At 38.4% G+C, this 15269-nt stretch overlaps 1 protein-coding gene across 3 annotated transcripts; it reads right to left on the reverse strand.

Moving 5' to 3' along the window:
- Nucleotides 1-768: 768 nt before the first annotated feature.
- On the reverse strand, nucleotides 769-14844 carry znf513a (zinc finger protein 513a). 3 transcript variants are annotated; one of them, XM_055020067.1, is made up of 5 exons: nucleotides 14811-14844; nucleotides 13541-13661; nucleotides 8889-9020; nucleotides 4689-5486; nucleotides 769-3977 (listed from the first exon to the last, which is right to left on the reverse strand). In XM_055020067.1, exons 2-5 carry the CDS (start codon nucleotides 13656-13658, stop codon nucleotides 3028-3030), a joined length of 1998 nt encoding a protein of 665 aa, XP_054876042.1. In that variant the 5' UTR covers nucleotides 13659-13661; nucleotides 14811-14844; the 3' UTR covers nucleotides 769-3027. The 3 variants fall into 3 exon arrangements, with proteins under 3 accessions (XP_054876042.1, XP_054876043.1, XP_054876041.1); XM_055020068.1 differs by lacking the exon at nucleotides 14811-14844 and adding an exon at nucleotides 10569-10678 and having other exon boundaries at nucleotides 13541-13654; XM_055020066.1 differs by lacking the exon at nucleotides 14811-14844 and having other exon boundaries at nucleotides 13541-13730.
- Between the last annotated feature and the right edge of the window lie 425 nt (nucleotides 14845-15269).

The following is a 15269-nucleotide window of genomic DNA, read 5'->3' on the forward strand; positions in this document are numbered from 1 at the left end:
TTAATGAGCATTTTCTTTAAATATATTAAAACTCACTATGTTAAAATAATGAGAAAGATCATCTGAAAATAATCAAGCTCGTCTGCCTAATCTCTGTGCTCCTACTGCCATCTGCAGATGTACACCTCTCAGTTAGAAACGACCAATCAAAAACAGGAGGGTCAATCGCCCTCCCCGTTGCTCCCTGCTAGCCTTCATCTATCCCACACAAGTCAGCAGGGATTGCGCCAGCTAGTTAGCATAGCCACCGATAATTGTGGGTAAACAGTTTTTATGTAATGGTAAGTTGTTTTTCTGCCATTAGCACATCCAGCAACATGTACATTAGCATTATTGAACACGCTATTGTACACACTGCCGTACATTAGAGTGGCTTTGACAGGTTATTCTGGGAACGGTGTATTGGCTGAGAAACTTGACGTTTTTCAGTTTTTTTGTCACGTTTCGCTGTCACAACATGGCGACAGTTTAAATAAATATGTAAATAATATATACACATTGTTTATAAAAGTTACAAACTGTGGCATTTAACCACTCACATGGAGAGTAAGAGTTTTCAACATTAGAATTTTTATTTTGAGAAAAAAAATATACTCCTTGCCTCATATGTGTCTGTTCAGACATGCAGATTGTACTATTGAGATTATTTAGCCCATAAATGCTGAAACAAGTTAAAGCTGTGATGAATAAAACAGACAAAATTCGATTGTGTGACCAAATGCTACGCTTCATGCAAAACAAAGACAAAAAAAAAATCAGACAATTAGCTCGATGTTTTACATCCAACGATGTGTAATTCCAGGTATTTATTTCAAACTCCTCATTTAAGGCATTAATGATGTTGTAAAAACAGAAACGCCCACTTGCAGGAAATAGAAATCCATGGGCTCATTGTGACATGTCGAGTTTGCAACCTGGAAAATGTCTCACTTGCATAAAAGTCATTCACAAACACTTAACATTGAATCACAGTTCTTATTTTCCAAACATGGCAGCTAAATGACACGGCACAAAGAGAAATGCACTTTAATGTGCATTACAGCCACATTAGAGAAATAAAACTATCACTTGTTCACATGCTTTCTATCTGATTAATCTCTTTTCAGGTTGAAAGAAAAATAAAACTCACAGTAAATAGCAAACTAAATTAAAGCAGAGCTCTTCCGTTGAAAGACTGTCATCAATGACATGTGTTGCAGAGCTGCAAAAATTACTGATATGTTAGAAGAAATGAACCTGAAACATTGCAAATAAAACTAATCTCTAGGCTGCATGTGAAATATTTAAATCAATGCTTCACCTGGCAATATACTGTGCTTTTTCTCCGTTTTGTATATGCTAGTGGTCGTCTCCCCTTCTCTGAATATTTTATTATTTTTTTTACTCTTTTGGTAGGCTCTTCTACATCAACAGGAGCTGGTTGAGGCGGCTTGGTGATCTGGTTGACATGCTTTCTCGAAGATAATGGATGGATGGCTCCTGACATATGCTGAACTATTTCACAGGGAAACCGTTGGATAAAATCAGATCATACCAATCTGGACGTGAGATCAATTATTGCCTGCAGCACAACTGTAGTCTTTTTCTGTTTATTGGCTCGGTGTCGATGCTAATGACCCGGTTTCAACACTGAGCTCTGCGAACAAGTACACCTAAACGGTGCGGAGCGCTGAAACTACCACCTCAAGCGACTGCAAGTGAGCACAGAAGGAAGAGCAGACAATTTAAAGCAAAAACGGAAAGCGTCTGAATTGAATGCAAGAAGTACGCTGACTATTGTGTGAACAAATGCTGATTAATTCCACAATTAGCTATGCACATTTTAAGTCTTTAACTTATTGCTTTTGTTTCGAGTTGGCACTTTTTGATCAGCAGTAATGAAAAATGATCTATATAAACGACACTGAACAATACGTTTTGCTATACGAGGAAATGCCCTGTGACAACAATCTAGAGGCTGGAATCTGAAATGTGCACCCAAGTAACAGAAACAGCAAGTTTAACTTTATATTGTCAAGAGCTAATCTACTAATACTCAGAGGAACACGGAGCTTTATAGATGTCAGAATTATTGAGCTTCAAAAAGCACGGGCTAAAGATTGCTTGTAGTAGATCTAGACCCAATGAATGGAAGCAGAAGACGGCCCATCAACATGCTCAACATGCATTTATGGTGCTAAATTAAGTCTTAACACATTTCTTTCCTTTTACAGACAAAATGTAGGAGATTTTGGCAAAAAGAAAAAAAAAGTAAATAAAAGTAGACTATTTGAGTGAGGGCAGCATTGTTTAAATTACTGGCACATTCATAAAGACAAACACAATTTCTGTAGTATTAAATAGCACTTTGATAGCATTACATACGGCGATCTGAACGCATATCACTAACGGAGATTGAATCTGTGTTAAAATCAAAAACAAACAAACAAAAAAGCACAATAAAGATGTCTCCAGAACCCTTCTCTTCAAAGCTGGAAAGTCCAGTTCTGGGTTGATACAAAATTGTCAAACTGAAGAGTAAAAACTTTATTTAGAAGAAAATAACCAAACAAACTCAGTACCAATCTGCTTTAATTTCCATTTAAAATGAACCAAAATAACTAACTTGTGCATTAAAAATGCTTTAGTGACTTGTCAGAGCAGCTGGAGCAGATAAGGGAAGGAGGTCCACCAGGATGGCAATATTTGGTCGTGTCATCGTTCAAATGACAACATGCATGTAGTGTGAGGGTGAATTATCAGTATCTGATCACACAGTGAGGCAGAGGACTTCCACAGAGTTCCCTTTTTTTATCTTGACATGAAAAAACAAAACACTGTAGAAAGCAAACAACCCAAAAAGACATCAAAAAAATTGAGAAACTTAATTCCTAACTCTGCCAGATTCCACTTACTGAACAATTAGCAGCCATAGAAGAGATCTGACGCGGCACTGAGAGACAGACGGACGTTAAAACCAGGCTCAGTGAAAACAATCAAAACAAGTTGCTGGTAGCTTAGTTTTGCTGTGTTAAAATTTATGCAACCTTAAGTTTGCAGTTTGAGTGTACAGCCAGCCCCCGCCTCCCGCGGTAAGTACTGCATATCAGCTCCAACTTCTTTTCTGTGAGTCTGAATGCCTCCTCCTATCCCTTTCCTCCTGTCCTCCTCTACGTCGTTGCCGATCATGGGAACTTTCACCCAGCCGTCAGTCGCCACGCCATGTTTTTTCTGATGTCTTTTGTAGTTGTCCCAGTGGCCGGTGGTGTAACCGCACTCCTGACACTTGTACGGCTTCTCGCCGGTGTGCCGCAGCATGTGCCGCTTCAGGTTCATGCTCTGGTTGCAGCTGTAACTGCACACGGGGCACTGGAAGGGCTTGGCGCCCGAGTGGACGCGCTGGTGCCGCTTGAGGTTGGCCAGGTTCCCGCAGGCGTAGTCGCACAGATGGCACTTGTACGGCTTTTCTCCCGTGTGCACCCTGTGGTGGCGTTTGAGGTTGTCAAAGTGCGCCGAGGCGTAGTCGCACTGGGGACACTTGTACGGCTTCTCGCCGCTGTGAGTCTTCATGTGGCGCGCCAAGTGGTTGGGGTAGTGGGTGAGGAAGGGGCAGGCGGCGCAGGTGTAAACTTTGTCACTGCGCTCACCGGGGCTGTTCGGAGACGATGAGGAGTCCTTGGTCAGCATCTCAAGGGTACACTTGGCACAAATCTGGGCTGAAGAGCCGTCCTCGTCCTCCAAGACGACCCCGCATAGACGGCAGGTAAACGGGAAAAGTGGAGTCGGGAGCGCCGCGCCTTCTGCCACGGCCCCTCGAGTAGTCCTGCTGCTACTGCTGCCGGTCATCTCCAGCAGAGAGGGAGGCTGGTGGCCAGGCGCTGGGTTGGAGGCAGGGATAGGGGGTGGAGATGCTCCCTTCAAGTTATCAAAGACTGACAGGTAGTCACTGTTCTGGGACCCCAAACTCAGATTAGAGGTTGGTCTTGCAACTTCAGAGACTTTGAGGGAAAAAATAAAATAAAATAAAAAATCACAAAGTGAGTTATTATGTCATATGAAATATATTTCATTTACAGTTGTAGATACAATTTAAAGTGCCTTGCAAAACATTTACATCCCTTTAAAGCTGCATTATTTAACTTTCATAAAAAACAAAAAAGGTTTTCAATATTTTTATAACTGAGTATAACATGAGAAAGGTAATCATTGAAATAAATACTTTTTTTTCAAATCAAGTTTCTCTGACTCCTCCTAGTGGTCCATTTACAGAAATACATCAATCAGAAACAGCCAATCAGAGCCAGGAGCTCTACAGCTCCTCCCCCACATCAGAGAACTAGAACGGCCGCTGATTACAGCAAATAAACATTAATCTTTAGCATCCTGTAACATTAAGTTGTTTCTGTGCCTTCAAGACATTAAGCAGCGTGTACACATGTATGATTGACAGCATTAAGACCCTTCATTCTGGCTCTGACTGGTTGCTTCTGACCAAGTGGTGTATTGCTACAGATGGCAATAGGACCACAGGGGGAAGCCAAGAGAGTTTGATTTTTTTCATAGTTTATGTTAAGCTGACATGGTAGCAGTTTTAACAAACTTGCAAAAAACATATTTTTATAAAAGTTAATTACAGTCATGTTACAACCAACTTCAATGAAGTAGATTTTTTTGTGTTGTCCAGTAGATAACATTACAGGAAGTCTTACCTGAAGCACCAGACACTTCCTCATTGGGTCTTTGCTCACTCCCGGGTCTCTTCAGGGTGTTGTGGCCACACACAGGTTGAGGTGGGGCGTCCTGCCCCACTGCTGCAGAATGCATCTGGGGCAAATTAGGCACATGCATGCGCTGGTGCCTCTTGAGGTTTCCAAGGGAACTGCAGGCGAAAGCGCATGTGTCACATTTGTAGGGTTTTTCCCCAGTGTGGATGCGCAAGTGTCTCTGCAGGTTCACCAGCTGGGCTGAGGCGTAAGTGCACAGAGGGCAGTTGAAGGGCTTCTCTCCATTGTGCGTCTTCATGTGACGCTTCACGTGGTTGGCATAGCGAGAGGAGAAGCCACAGAGGTGGCACGAGTGCTGCTTGAGCAGTCTGTCCTCAGCGGACAGTTCTTCCTTCTCCCCCACCCCGTTCCCCAAGCCCTCACAATCAGGCTGGGAATCCGCACGAATCTGGAAACCAGAGCGAATCCCACCACCGCTCCCAAAAGGAGAGCAGAAATCGGAGCTTTTCGCCTCCCTGGAGGCTTTGCAACACCTAAGGCAGTAAGGCCCAACCAGGTCCATGCCCGGGCCGAGAGGTTCGTCGCGGAGCTGTCCGCAGCCCCTACAGGACAGGTAAGGAGGAAAGGTTGGCTCGGATTGAGTCCCTCGGCTCTGGCTTTCCCTCCTGTTGTCACCTGTGCTGCGCGAATTGTCTGTTTCACTTTCCATACTGAGCTGGCTGTAGGAAGAGCTCTCCTCATCACCCAGAGGACACACGGAGAAACCGATCTCAGCAGCTACTTCTGGAAAACAAAAACAAACACATTTCATCCTAAAAGCCCACAAAGTGAATACAACTCTCACAAATGTGCACAGCTTAAAAAAAAAAAAAATTAAAATAAAATTATGATTATGAGATGAAGTTTGAAGAACAAACACAATGCAGTTAAAGTCTTTTAGATTCAATTTGCATTCTTTATTAAGAAAGTATTTTCCATGGAACACTGCTGTTTGCATAAGTGCTCCATAAAAGTGGCTCCCAGTTCAACAGACAATACAAAACTACATTTGTTACGATTCTATCTACGATTCTATTTCTTGAATTTCTTCTTTTAAGCCATAAACTTCTGTTGTTGTTTTCCTGAGAGTTTCTGTGAGCGATCAACACAAGGTACTACACCATTCTGAAAGGGTTTTCATTTTTCCCCCCAACAAATATTAATCAAGATAGAGTGCGAAGTTTTTAATCAATTTGCTTTGATACACAAAAAATAAAATTCCTTTTCCCAAGGGGACTACTAAAACAATGATTGATTATGGCCCTATCAGCTTTGCACTTCTCCAGATCGAAGTTGTGGATGCATCTCAGATTTGATCAGACTGAACGATAACTTTCACGTCATACGGTCTTTTGTGAGTATGATAAAAGTTTTACTTTTTCCCACTTCACTTTATGGCTAATGGAAAACTATAAACATGACTACGTCTTAATTTCTTTCAACCTCTGCTGACTTCTTACTTCTCTTCCATAAAGACCATGTCCGTGGAATGTTAATGCAGGTTAATAGTTCTTTCAACACCTGAGCTGCAAATCTCTGCAGCTCCCCCAGTGGCATCCCAGTCCTTCTGGTTGCTTCTACTAAAGCTTGGTGTGCAGTTCTACCACAACAACTCTTTAAGCAAACATGGATTAAATGAGTTATGAGATTTAATTTCCCTTTGGGATGACATGTCTTTGGATTTGTCTAAATTGAAATGCTCCATTAATACCAAAAATAAATTACTTGTTTATTAATTGTTTGAGCTGAATTTCTACAGGGCTAGCAGAGTAAAGGGGGCAAACACATTGTAAACCAAATTTTTCAGATTTTTAATTTTAGATCTTTTTGAAGTGTTCTTTTTCTCTCCGCATTACAACTATGCACTATTTTTGTTGGTCTATTATTTATAGCCCCAGTGTATTACATACATGCATTTATGGTTATAACATGACAAAATTAAGAAAAATCTAATGAATAGGAATACTCTTAGTAATCAGACGGTGCATATTTTAACCAAACACTGTGGATGCATAGAGTGAAACGAGCCAGATCTTCCTTTTCACTACATTACAGTGAGCTTTCAGTATGTTCATGTCACTTCAACTATCTTACGACTTAGCTATGATAATTCTTATGTAAATGTTTAAACAAGCTCAGCTGTTTCTCAAATTAAAATATGACCACAGAATTTATTTCAAAATTCAGTGGAGGCATTCAGGACGGGGGTGGCACTGTGCCACACACAGCTACACAGACAATGTTGAGTTTAGAAAACAGATTTTAAAAAAAAACATTAAAGAGAAGAGGTGGGAAAATAAATGTGATGACATTTTTGAACATAAAAATTCACTTCCGTATTGTCCCTTAAGTGATAACTTGTAGCAAAGAAAAAAAAAAACAACAACTTTCAGGTAGACAAAGCCTCACTTCACAGTAAAATCCTTTTAGTGAATGAAATGATACTCACAGACTAAGCCGAGTGTATTTTAGAGGTAGAAAATCTGTTTTTCCCAGACGATGGGAGCAAAAAAATTCAATGCTTTGACATGCCGAGCTCTCAAGAGCCGAACGAGCAGGACTGAGACCACCTTCCTCTCCAGATGCTGAAGCACAAAGTGAGGAAGGGGAGATCTGGAGCTGGCCTTTTATCCCGGCCCATGAAAACCCCTTCTGGATGATTACCAGGCCTAATGATAATGATGATGACTGCTGCTTCTGATGATGATGATAATGATGATGAGGGCAGAAGATGATGATGATGATGATGATGATGATGAGGGCAGAAGATGATGATGATGATGATGATGATGATGATGATGATGGGGAAACTATAATGGAGGTAGAAAAGCGGGAGCAGAGGCAGCACATGATGATGAATAAATGCCTTCTTATGATGATGTCCCGGATGGTAATGGTCCCGTCTTTATGACCCTTATATAATGTTTGTGTCTCAGCTCCTTCTTTTGCTTTCTCGTTTTTCAGTTTCACTCAGTCTGACAAGCAACCAAATGTTACACATTTCGGTGTGTGACAGCGAAATGTGCGCTGCCTGTTAAACACCGTCGCCAAAAACTGCAACGATGTAGGTGGGAAGCATAACAAATAAAAAAAAACAGAGAGTCTAGCAAATTAATAAAAACATTGCGGTCGTGTGTCAGTCCTTTCAGCTTGTGAGACGAGACAAAATAGAATCCAAAGTTCAAGAGAACAAAAAGTGGAAAGACTGAAAGAAATCTGTGAACCGCCGTCTTTTGTTCTTACAACTGGGTTTCAAACCACAAAAGATGAAAGTAACACTTCACATGACAATATTTTCCCCCTTACATTAATAAATTATATGAGGTATTGATCTCCTTACTAAATTTTGGTAAATGTTGAAATACTCCTATACTTGAACTTCTAATTAGATACCAATTCATTAGATGTCCAAAGGCTGAGAAATCCTTAAAACTTTTTTTTTCACTTTCTGGCACAATATGAAAAATGTAGCCCTTTCTACTACAGGAAGACAGTTTTCTCTTGATACACAAGAAAACCTTTTAAGAAATGGCAGCGTATCAATTGATCGCTAGTCAATCGTTTATCAGTCAACTTTAGATTAACTCATCATTAATCAATAGCTTTCTTCCCTAAATATAATGCATCTGGTTTAATTTTGGCCATTATAATTTTAAAAATTTGCTATAAATCAGAAGTCATATTCAGCATCATTAGCAGGCGGTGGCCTAGCTCATCATTTTTATACCTTGCGTTTAAGTTTTTTATGACTTATCTGACATCGAATATTATTTTTTGCAACTGGGAATCTAAAATGGAGCACTTAAAAACTTACAAGAGGTGGAGATTTCTGCAACACCAAATGACTGCAAACCTGATGTCCTCTAGACAAGAGACATGTTGAGTTTTAATATTAGATGAATTCTGGAAATACAAATATTTGTCTGTAGTTGTTTTATATACATATGTATATATATACTTATCCACACCATAAAAACAATCAATTCAAACTCACCATATTCCAGACAGAATAGAAACCCTGGTCTTATGTTTAAATTCAACATAAAACCAGGCTCAGATTTACTGTTTTTTTTCACCAGTTAGTGAATTTATAAACAAAAACAAACTCAGTTTCTAAGAAAATAAATAAATAAAAGTCCCACAAACCTGCAAACTTTTCCAAGCCTAGAATTCTGTCGTGATCTGCATCACCAAACTCAAGGTCTTGTTCTAGAAGGAAGTCTGTGTCTAAGGGAAGGTTTCCAGGAGCGTCAGCAGCTACACCATCTTCAGAATCCACTGTGGTCAGAAACAATAAATAAATAAATAAATCACACATTTAATGATTCTAAATATTTGAAACAGTCCACAGAAAGTCTTTGGTGTTTTCTCCAAAGGCAGTAAGGTAAACAAATACTGTTAACAGTGGCCAAATGTTGCTTTTTTTTTTAATTAAAATTTTTTATTTTGTATGATTTTATTACAGTTTCATAATCTAACACTAAGTTTTCCATAAAAACAACACCTCTAATTTAAGTTAACAAAATTACTATAAAATACCAGTAAATATTGCAATGTTTTAAAGAAAGTTTCCATTTTTACTTTTTTAAGATGAGAAATATAATGTTTCTTTTCCCCCCGAAGGGTCTAAATCTGACATGATACATTAAATTCTGTTTCCAATCTTCAAAATAGAAAGTAGAAGAAAAGGTGCTCCTTCAAGAAACGCAGATGAGTGTTAAAACTTCTTACAACAGGAAATGGCTTCATAAAATTACAAGTAGGTTTCCCATCTCTTCCTGGAGAAAAGGTATATTTTTCCCATCCAAAATGTCAATATTTGTAATTTGCTAAATGCTACCGATGCTGAGATAAGACTAAAGCTTGGGACACACTACATGACTTTCACAGTCTTTACAGATTTTGGAAAGACTGACTTCACACTAACAGACTTTTGCAACTGAAAAACGAAACTAAACCAGTTGAGGGATTACAGACTATGAATTGTATCAAAGCGACTAAAGCCAGTTAAACATATCAAATTTCCAAGGGCAACAGTTTGAAGGGTAAAACAGATCCATAGGTGGGACCAAAAGAAGATACTTTCCCAACAGGGGAGTCGGCGCTGTATTTCTGCGCCGGCTTCCCTGCTTCTGGGCCGATTTCTTTTCAAAAGGGTTCTGAGAGCGTTGGTGTGCGCTTGTCCCTGCCAGGAAATCAAAAACCAGTTTTCAATGGACCTTCACCAAGATAATGATCCAGAAAACTCTCCAAACTAAACACAAAGGGTTCACCGGACATAAAAAGTAAGTTCCCTGAACTAAATCCACTTTTGGGAGAGCTGAAGAAAAGAGAGCACAATAGACGACCAGGGAGTTTGGATTATATTGTTTTTACTTTACGAAATCACGTATGGAAATACCAAGTCCTCTCCTAATAGTAAAAACGCAGTGCAAAGAGTATGAACAATACACAAAAGTCCTTTATCTAAAAAAAATAAATAAATACTCAATATGTCAGGGGCATATTGAGTTTATGAAGACTATATACATCTTCAAAGTACAGATCAATAATGTAGTCATATTTCAATTTCACATCAAACTACAAAAATGATAAAACACAAAACGAAGACGGCAAAATCTTACATCTTCTAAAATTCTTTCTGAAGTCGCTTTTAAATAAGTTTGAGAACAGCCCAGTTATAACTGAACAGCTGATCTTCGAGTCAATTTGATGTGAAGACATGGATCGAGAATAGAAACTGTTTCAAATGCTGGTTCTGTTGTTTAGGACTTATGTAAAAACAACAATAACAGTCAACTTTAAGAAGATCCATAGAGCACCTACACTTGACTGGCTGTGGATTCTGCTGTTTTTTTCTTGGCATCTTCCGGTCAGCCTCTCTCTTCTGTCCAGCGTCTTCTTCCAGACTTCCACAACCATCAGCTCATTGTCATCTGTTCGGATAAAATATTTTGAAAGTATCTAATTCCTCAATCAGCCACATCATTGTGCGCATGCACCTAACATCCGAGCTCCTCTCTTAAGCTCTGCGGTCCTATCAGGCACCCACACATTTGCAGCAGCTTCCACAGATGACAGACGCTTGACTGGACTGAAATCTTAACAATATAAAGGCCTAGACAATGTCTTAAATAGGCTTTGGCGGTCAAGCCACTCACAAGCAAACTTGGAATTTTCATTCTGAATGATCAAATGCTCTCAATTAAGCTACAGGAAGGCATGGTACTTACATAATTAGCTAAGGATTATTACAGTCCAGACGGTTCTTCGCAATATGCCTGAGATGTACATTAACACCGCAATAGCATAAGTTTGTGACATACTGCGTAGCCCTGGTGGGCACATTATCATGATCAACGAGTGAGCTCTCATCGTTACAGTAGGGAACACTGTTCTCCTAAGTGAAACATGGAAAAAAACTGTGTCCAGAACTTAAAATTTCCAAACAACTTTTTTTTAAAACCTCCACAATGAGCCAGATTTTTCCGATGTGGTAAGGTCAATTTAAAACAAAGAAACAAAAAAAAAACTGATCACAATGGCTGCACACCACACACATTATTACCCAGAGCTACACAGACAAACGTCATCTCATGTCTCAAAAATGAATGGGCTGTACTGTATGTACAGTGCTTTGAATAAGTATCCGTACCCCCGAACCTTTTCACATGTTGTCATGCTACGACAAACTATGATATGTGGAAAGGAATAGACCAATGGTGCATAACTTAACTTTCATAGGTTTCTTTTTTCTGTACAAATAAGAATGCCTTTACAAGTCACCTAATCAGTAAATTAAGTCCAACTATGGATAATTTATTCTTAATATAAACTATTTTTTGAAGGCCTCCAATGTTTGCTTGATAATTTTAGTGAACAAGCAGCGGCATGAAGACCAAGACACACACCAGACAGGTCAAGCAGAAAGTTGTGCAGAAGTTTAAAGCAGGGTCAATGTATGTAGCAACATACAAAGCATTTAACATCTCAGAGTTCAGTCCATTATTCTAAAATGAAAAAAAAAAAAAAAAAAATGAAACAACTGCAAATCTACCAAGACATAGCAGTCTAATCAAACTGGCACCCGGGAAAAGAGAGCATTAATCTGACAAGAGTCCCATGGTGTCTCTGGAGGAGCAGCAGAGATCTTCAGCTCAAGTCAGAGAGAAGCTGTCTGCAGGACTTTTCCACCCTTTTGTGAAAAAGTATCAAGATGAAAGTCATTCATTGAAGAAAGACATATGAGGTCCTGGTTAAATTTTGCAACAAGCCATACGGGGGAGACAACAAAAATCTAGAAGGACGTTTTCTGGTCAGAAAACCTCCTTGCTGATGTGGCCAGCATGCAAAGCACTATGTGCTGAAGAAAACTCACACTGCATACGACCATGAGCACAACGTCCCTTACTGTGAGATATGGTAGGAGCAACATCATGCTGTGGACATAAATATCTTTAGCAGGAATGGGGGTTGGTGAGGTTGGAGGGGAGCAAAGCTGATGTGAAGATATATGGAATTGAAGACTGGGTGATTCTGGAAGAAAACCTGCTTAAAACTTCAGATCAGGGAAGAGGATTAGCTTCCACCAGGCAGGAATGAGGAACTATCACACAGTTCATCATGATATTTAAGGGAACAACAAAAAAGCCTGTAAGGTTTCCTGTCCTTAAAGAAAAAACTATATCTCCATGAGAGCAGGACTAAAACTATAAATTAAAAACTATAATTAAATATGATCTACAGTGTTACATGTGGTGAACAAATGAACTGCACTACTAAATTTATTTGGTGTCCTGATATAGCTGATTGTTGAGTTTTTTTTCTTGTCCCTGCCATATAAGCTGTTGCGAAGAACTACTTTTTTATTCTTATTTATAATAAATGCTAAAAAGGAAAAACACAAGATACTTTTTAGTCCATTTTCCTCATCCTACACCCAGTACAACCCAACAGTTGCCTCTATAATTAGTAATCTGTAACAGTAATTGGTCATTCCAAATTGCCCTGTAATGGATGGATAGATTTTCATCATTTCATGAGAAAAATATATTTTTTTATTTGATTTTTTTAGATTTATCTTAGGGCCATTCATGTATAAACTTAACTAAAACTGACTTAGAATTCGGTTTACAAAACGTAAACAAAGTCATATTTCCAGCCATAAGAATGACCTCAACGGAGCAATTTTAACTTCATGATATAGGCCTATAAATAATATACATGTGTTTGTCGAGAACAATAAACATCATGGTCTTGCTTGCCTGGTCTCCAGAGTGTAAGATTAGTGCAATTTGGTGATCACATAGTCTTGATTTGGGAAGGCAATTTAATGTCAGAGTAGTTTTTGTTACTTTACAATGAACAAAGGTGAAACATAACAGCTGAAAAAAAAGGCTATAAACCACTGCAGGGCGCATTCTCATTTCCATGTGGAGCATGTGCAGAGCGTAAACAAAAGCCATTAAGGTGCTACAGCAAAAATGGCTAACAGATTCGCTCTGGAATTGTAGTACAGCATGAACAAATCATGTGCCAGGCAGTAAAACAAAGCTGAAATGCTTTTATTTACTGCAGGACACAACCTCACAATGCAAACATGAAAAAAAAAATGTCAGCAACGTTTCAGTGTCCGCTGTTAAGCAGTCCGACGAGCAGCTAAAATTACAAGCTTGTCCTTGTTCTTGTGCAGTAATGAGTAACGAGAACCATCTTTAATGGCTATTTCAGCAGCAGAAAAACATAGTTAACCGAGTAGCTAATGGCAACTTCACTGGTTAGCTATCAAGCTAACTTACCTAGATACCGTAAATATTCCAGTCGAGGGGAAAGGTTTTTATCATCGGTAAATTGTTCATTAGACGAGAAGAATATTTCCTCAAACACCCGAGATCTGTAGATCCGCCATCTTTTCATGGGCTGCGGTGACAAAGAAAGGCAATTAATGGTATTTTTCATAACTTAATTGATTTTCTGACTCGTCTGAAAGCCAACGGTAACCACAACTACTACAGTACTTCCGGGTTTTGCTTTTCAGAGTAAAAACAAGGCAGCTTTCTTTTAAGCAACACTCAAACTTTGTGGCTACTTTGTATTTTATATGTTGCTTAATTGCTTTGGTGGTGATTTTCCTCGGTATATTTGGGGGAAATGTTAGAAAATTATTATTCAAATTTGCCCAAAATTTACCTTTGATATATATTTTTTGTTTATCCTTCTGCCCTTAACTGAAATAGTAATTTTTGTATCTTCTACCAAGACAAAAAATAAGATGGGAAATGTATTTGTGGAAGTCATTAGTCCAGACAAAAATGTCATAATTCTACTTTGATACATTTAACACTTAATCCAAATTAACCATCTTCAATGTATTTTATGTGCATTCATTTGCCTCAAACCTTTTCATATTTTGTCATTGCAATTAGCAATTTTAATATTTTTTATGTGTTCCTGTTGAAGTAGAGAATCTTTACGTAAATATTTCACTTTGGGTGAAATATTTACTCAAAGTAAATATTTAGCCATCACAATGTTTCACTTTAGGTGTGATGTGTTTAATGTAGAATATGTGTGTAACAAATGATTTTTAAAATGTTCTACTATTGAACATTTGTAGAACATGGTATTCATCCTCCCTGAGTCAAGAGCTTTAGAAAACTACTTTTAACTGGAATTACAACACTCAATGTCCTCGTCTTGAAAAATCCCCAACTTTATACAACTGGAGACTAATATTTGTACACTTTATTTGTAAAACAAGGCTATATAGAAACATTAATCTAATTAGTCTAATTGGACTTTAATCTGTACTTTGACTAGGTAATTATAACATGATTATGCTTTTACCTCAGTCATTCTATTTGACTTCTGACTGTAGTCAAATGGAATGACTTTAGCTATTCTATTTGGCTATGGAATGGCCAATAGAATAACTATAGTCTGATATACTGGTAATTATACAATATGCAACTCCACCCATTTTCTCATTAATTTTTACTTTTCTGGTGGATATCTTACATTGTCTTTAACACATAGCCTGTAGCTCAAAAAGTTTGATTTTGATCTTACCTGACAAGAGTCTCGTCCTCACATTTGCTCTGGTCGCTATGGTTACGTCTTTTATTTTGAAGGTTTGTGGTTCAAACCGGATGTTTTGATTTTCCTGGCTGGATGAATCTTGACTATTGTGCACCAACATTTTCTTTCCGATTCTAAAAACATTTCCGACGGCTTTCTCTCAACATCTGCTAACTAATGTTAATATTTTGGTCTAACGAGATTAGAGTATTATATGAATGTTATAATAAATAGCAAACATTGGGGATGCAAACCTCAAAAATATAAACACATTATGAATTTAACTCATAATGTGTTTATAGCCTACTACATATTATAAATTGATGTGTAGGCTAATGTTAAAGTCAAGTAGCCTATATCAATTACCTAAGTTATGCAATTAAGGATAAAGGTCTTGCAAAGATGCCTTTAGACGTGGAAAAAATTACTGTGGAAATAGAACACAGTAAT

Source organism: Poeciliopsis prolifica, unplaced genomic scaffold (assembly GCF_027474105.1).
Source record: "Poeciliopsis prolifica strain line A6 unplaced genomic scaffold, Auburn_PproV2 SCAFFOLD065, whole genome shotgun sequence".
NCBI lineage: Eukaryota > Metazoa > Chordata > Actinopteri > Cyprinodontiformes > Poeciliidae > Poeciliopsis > Poeciliopsis prolifica.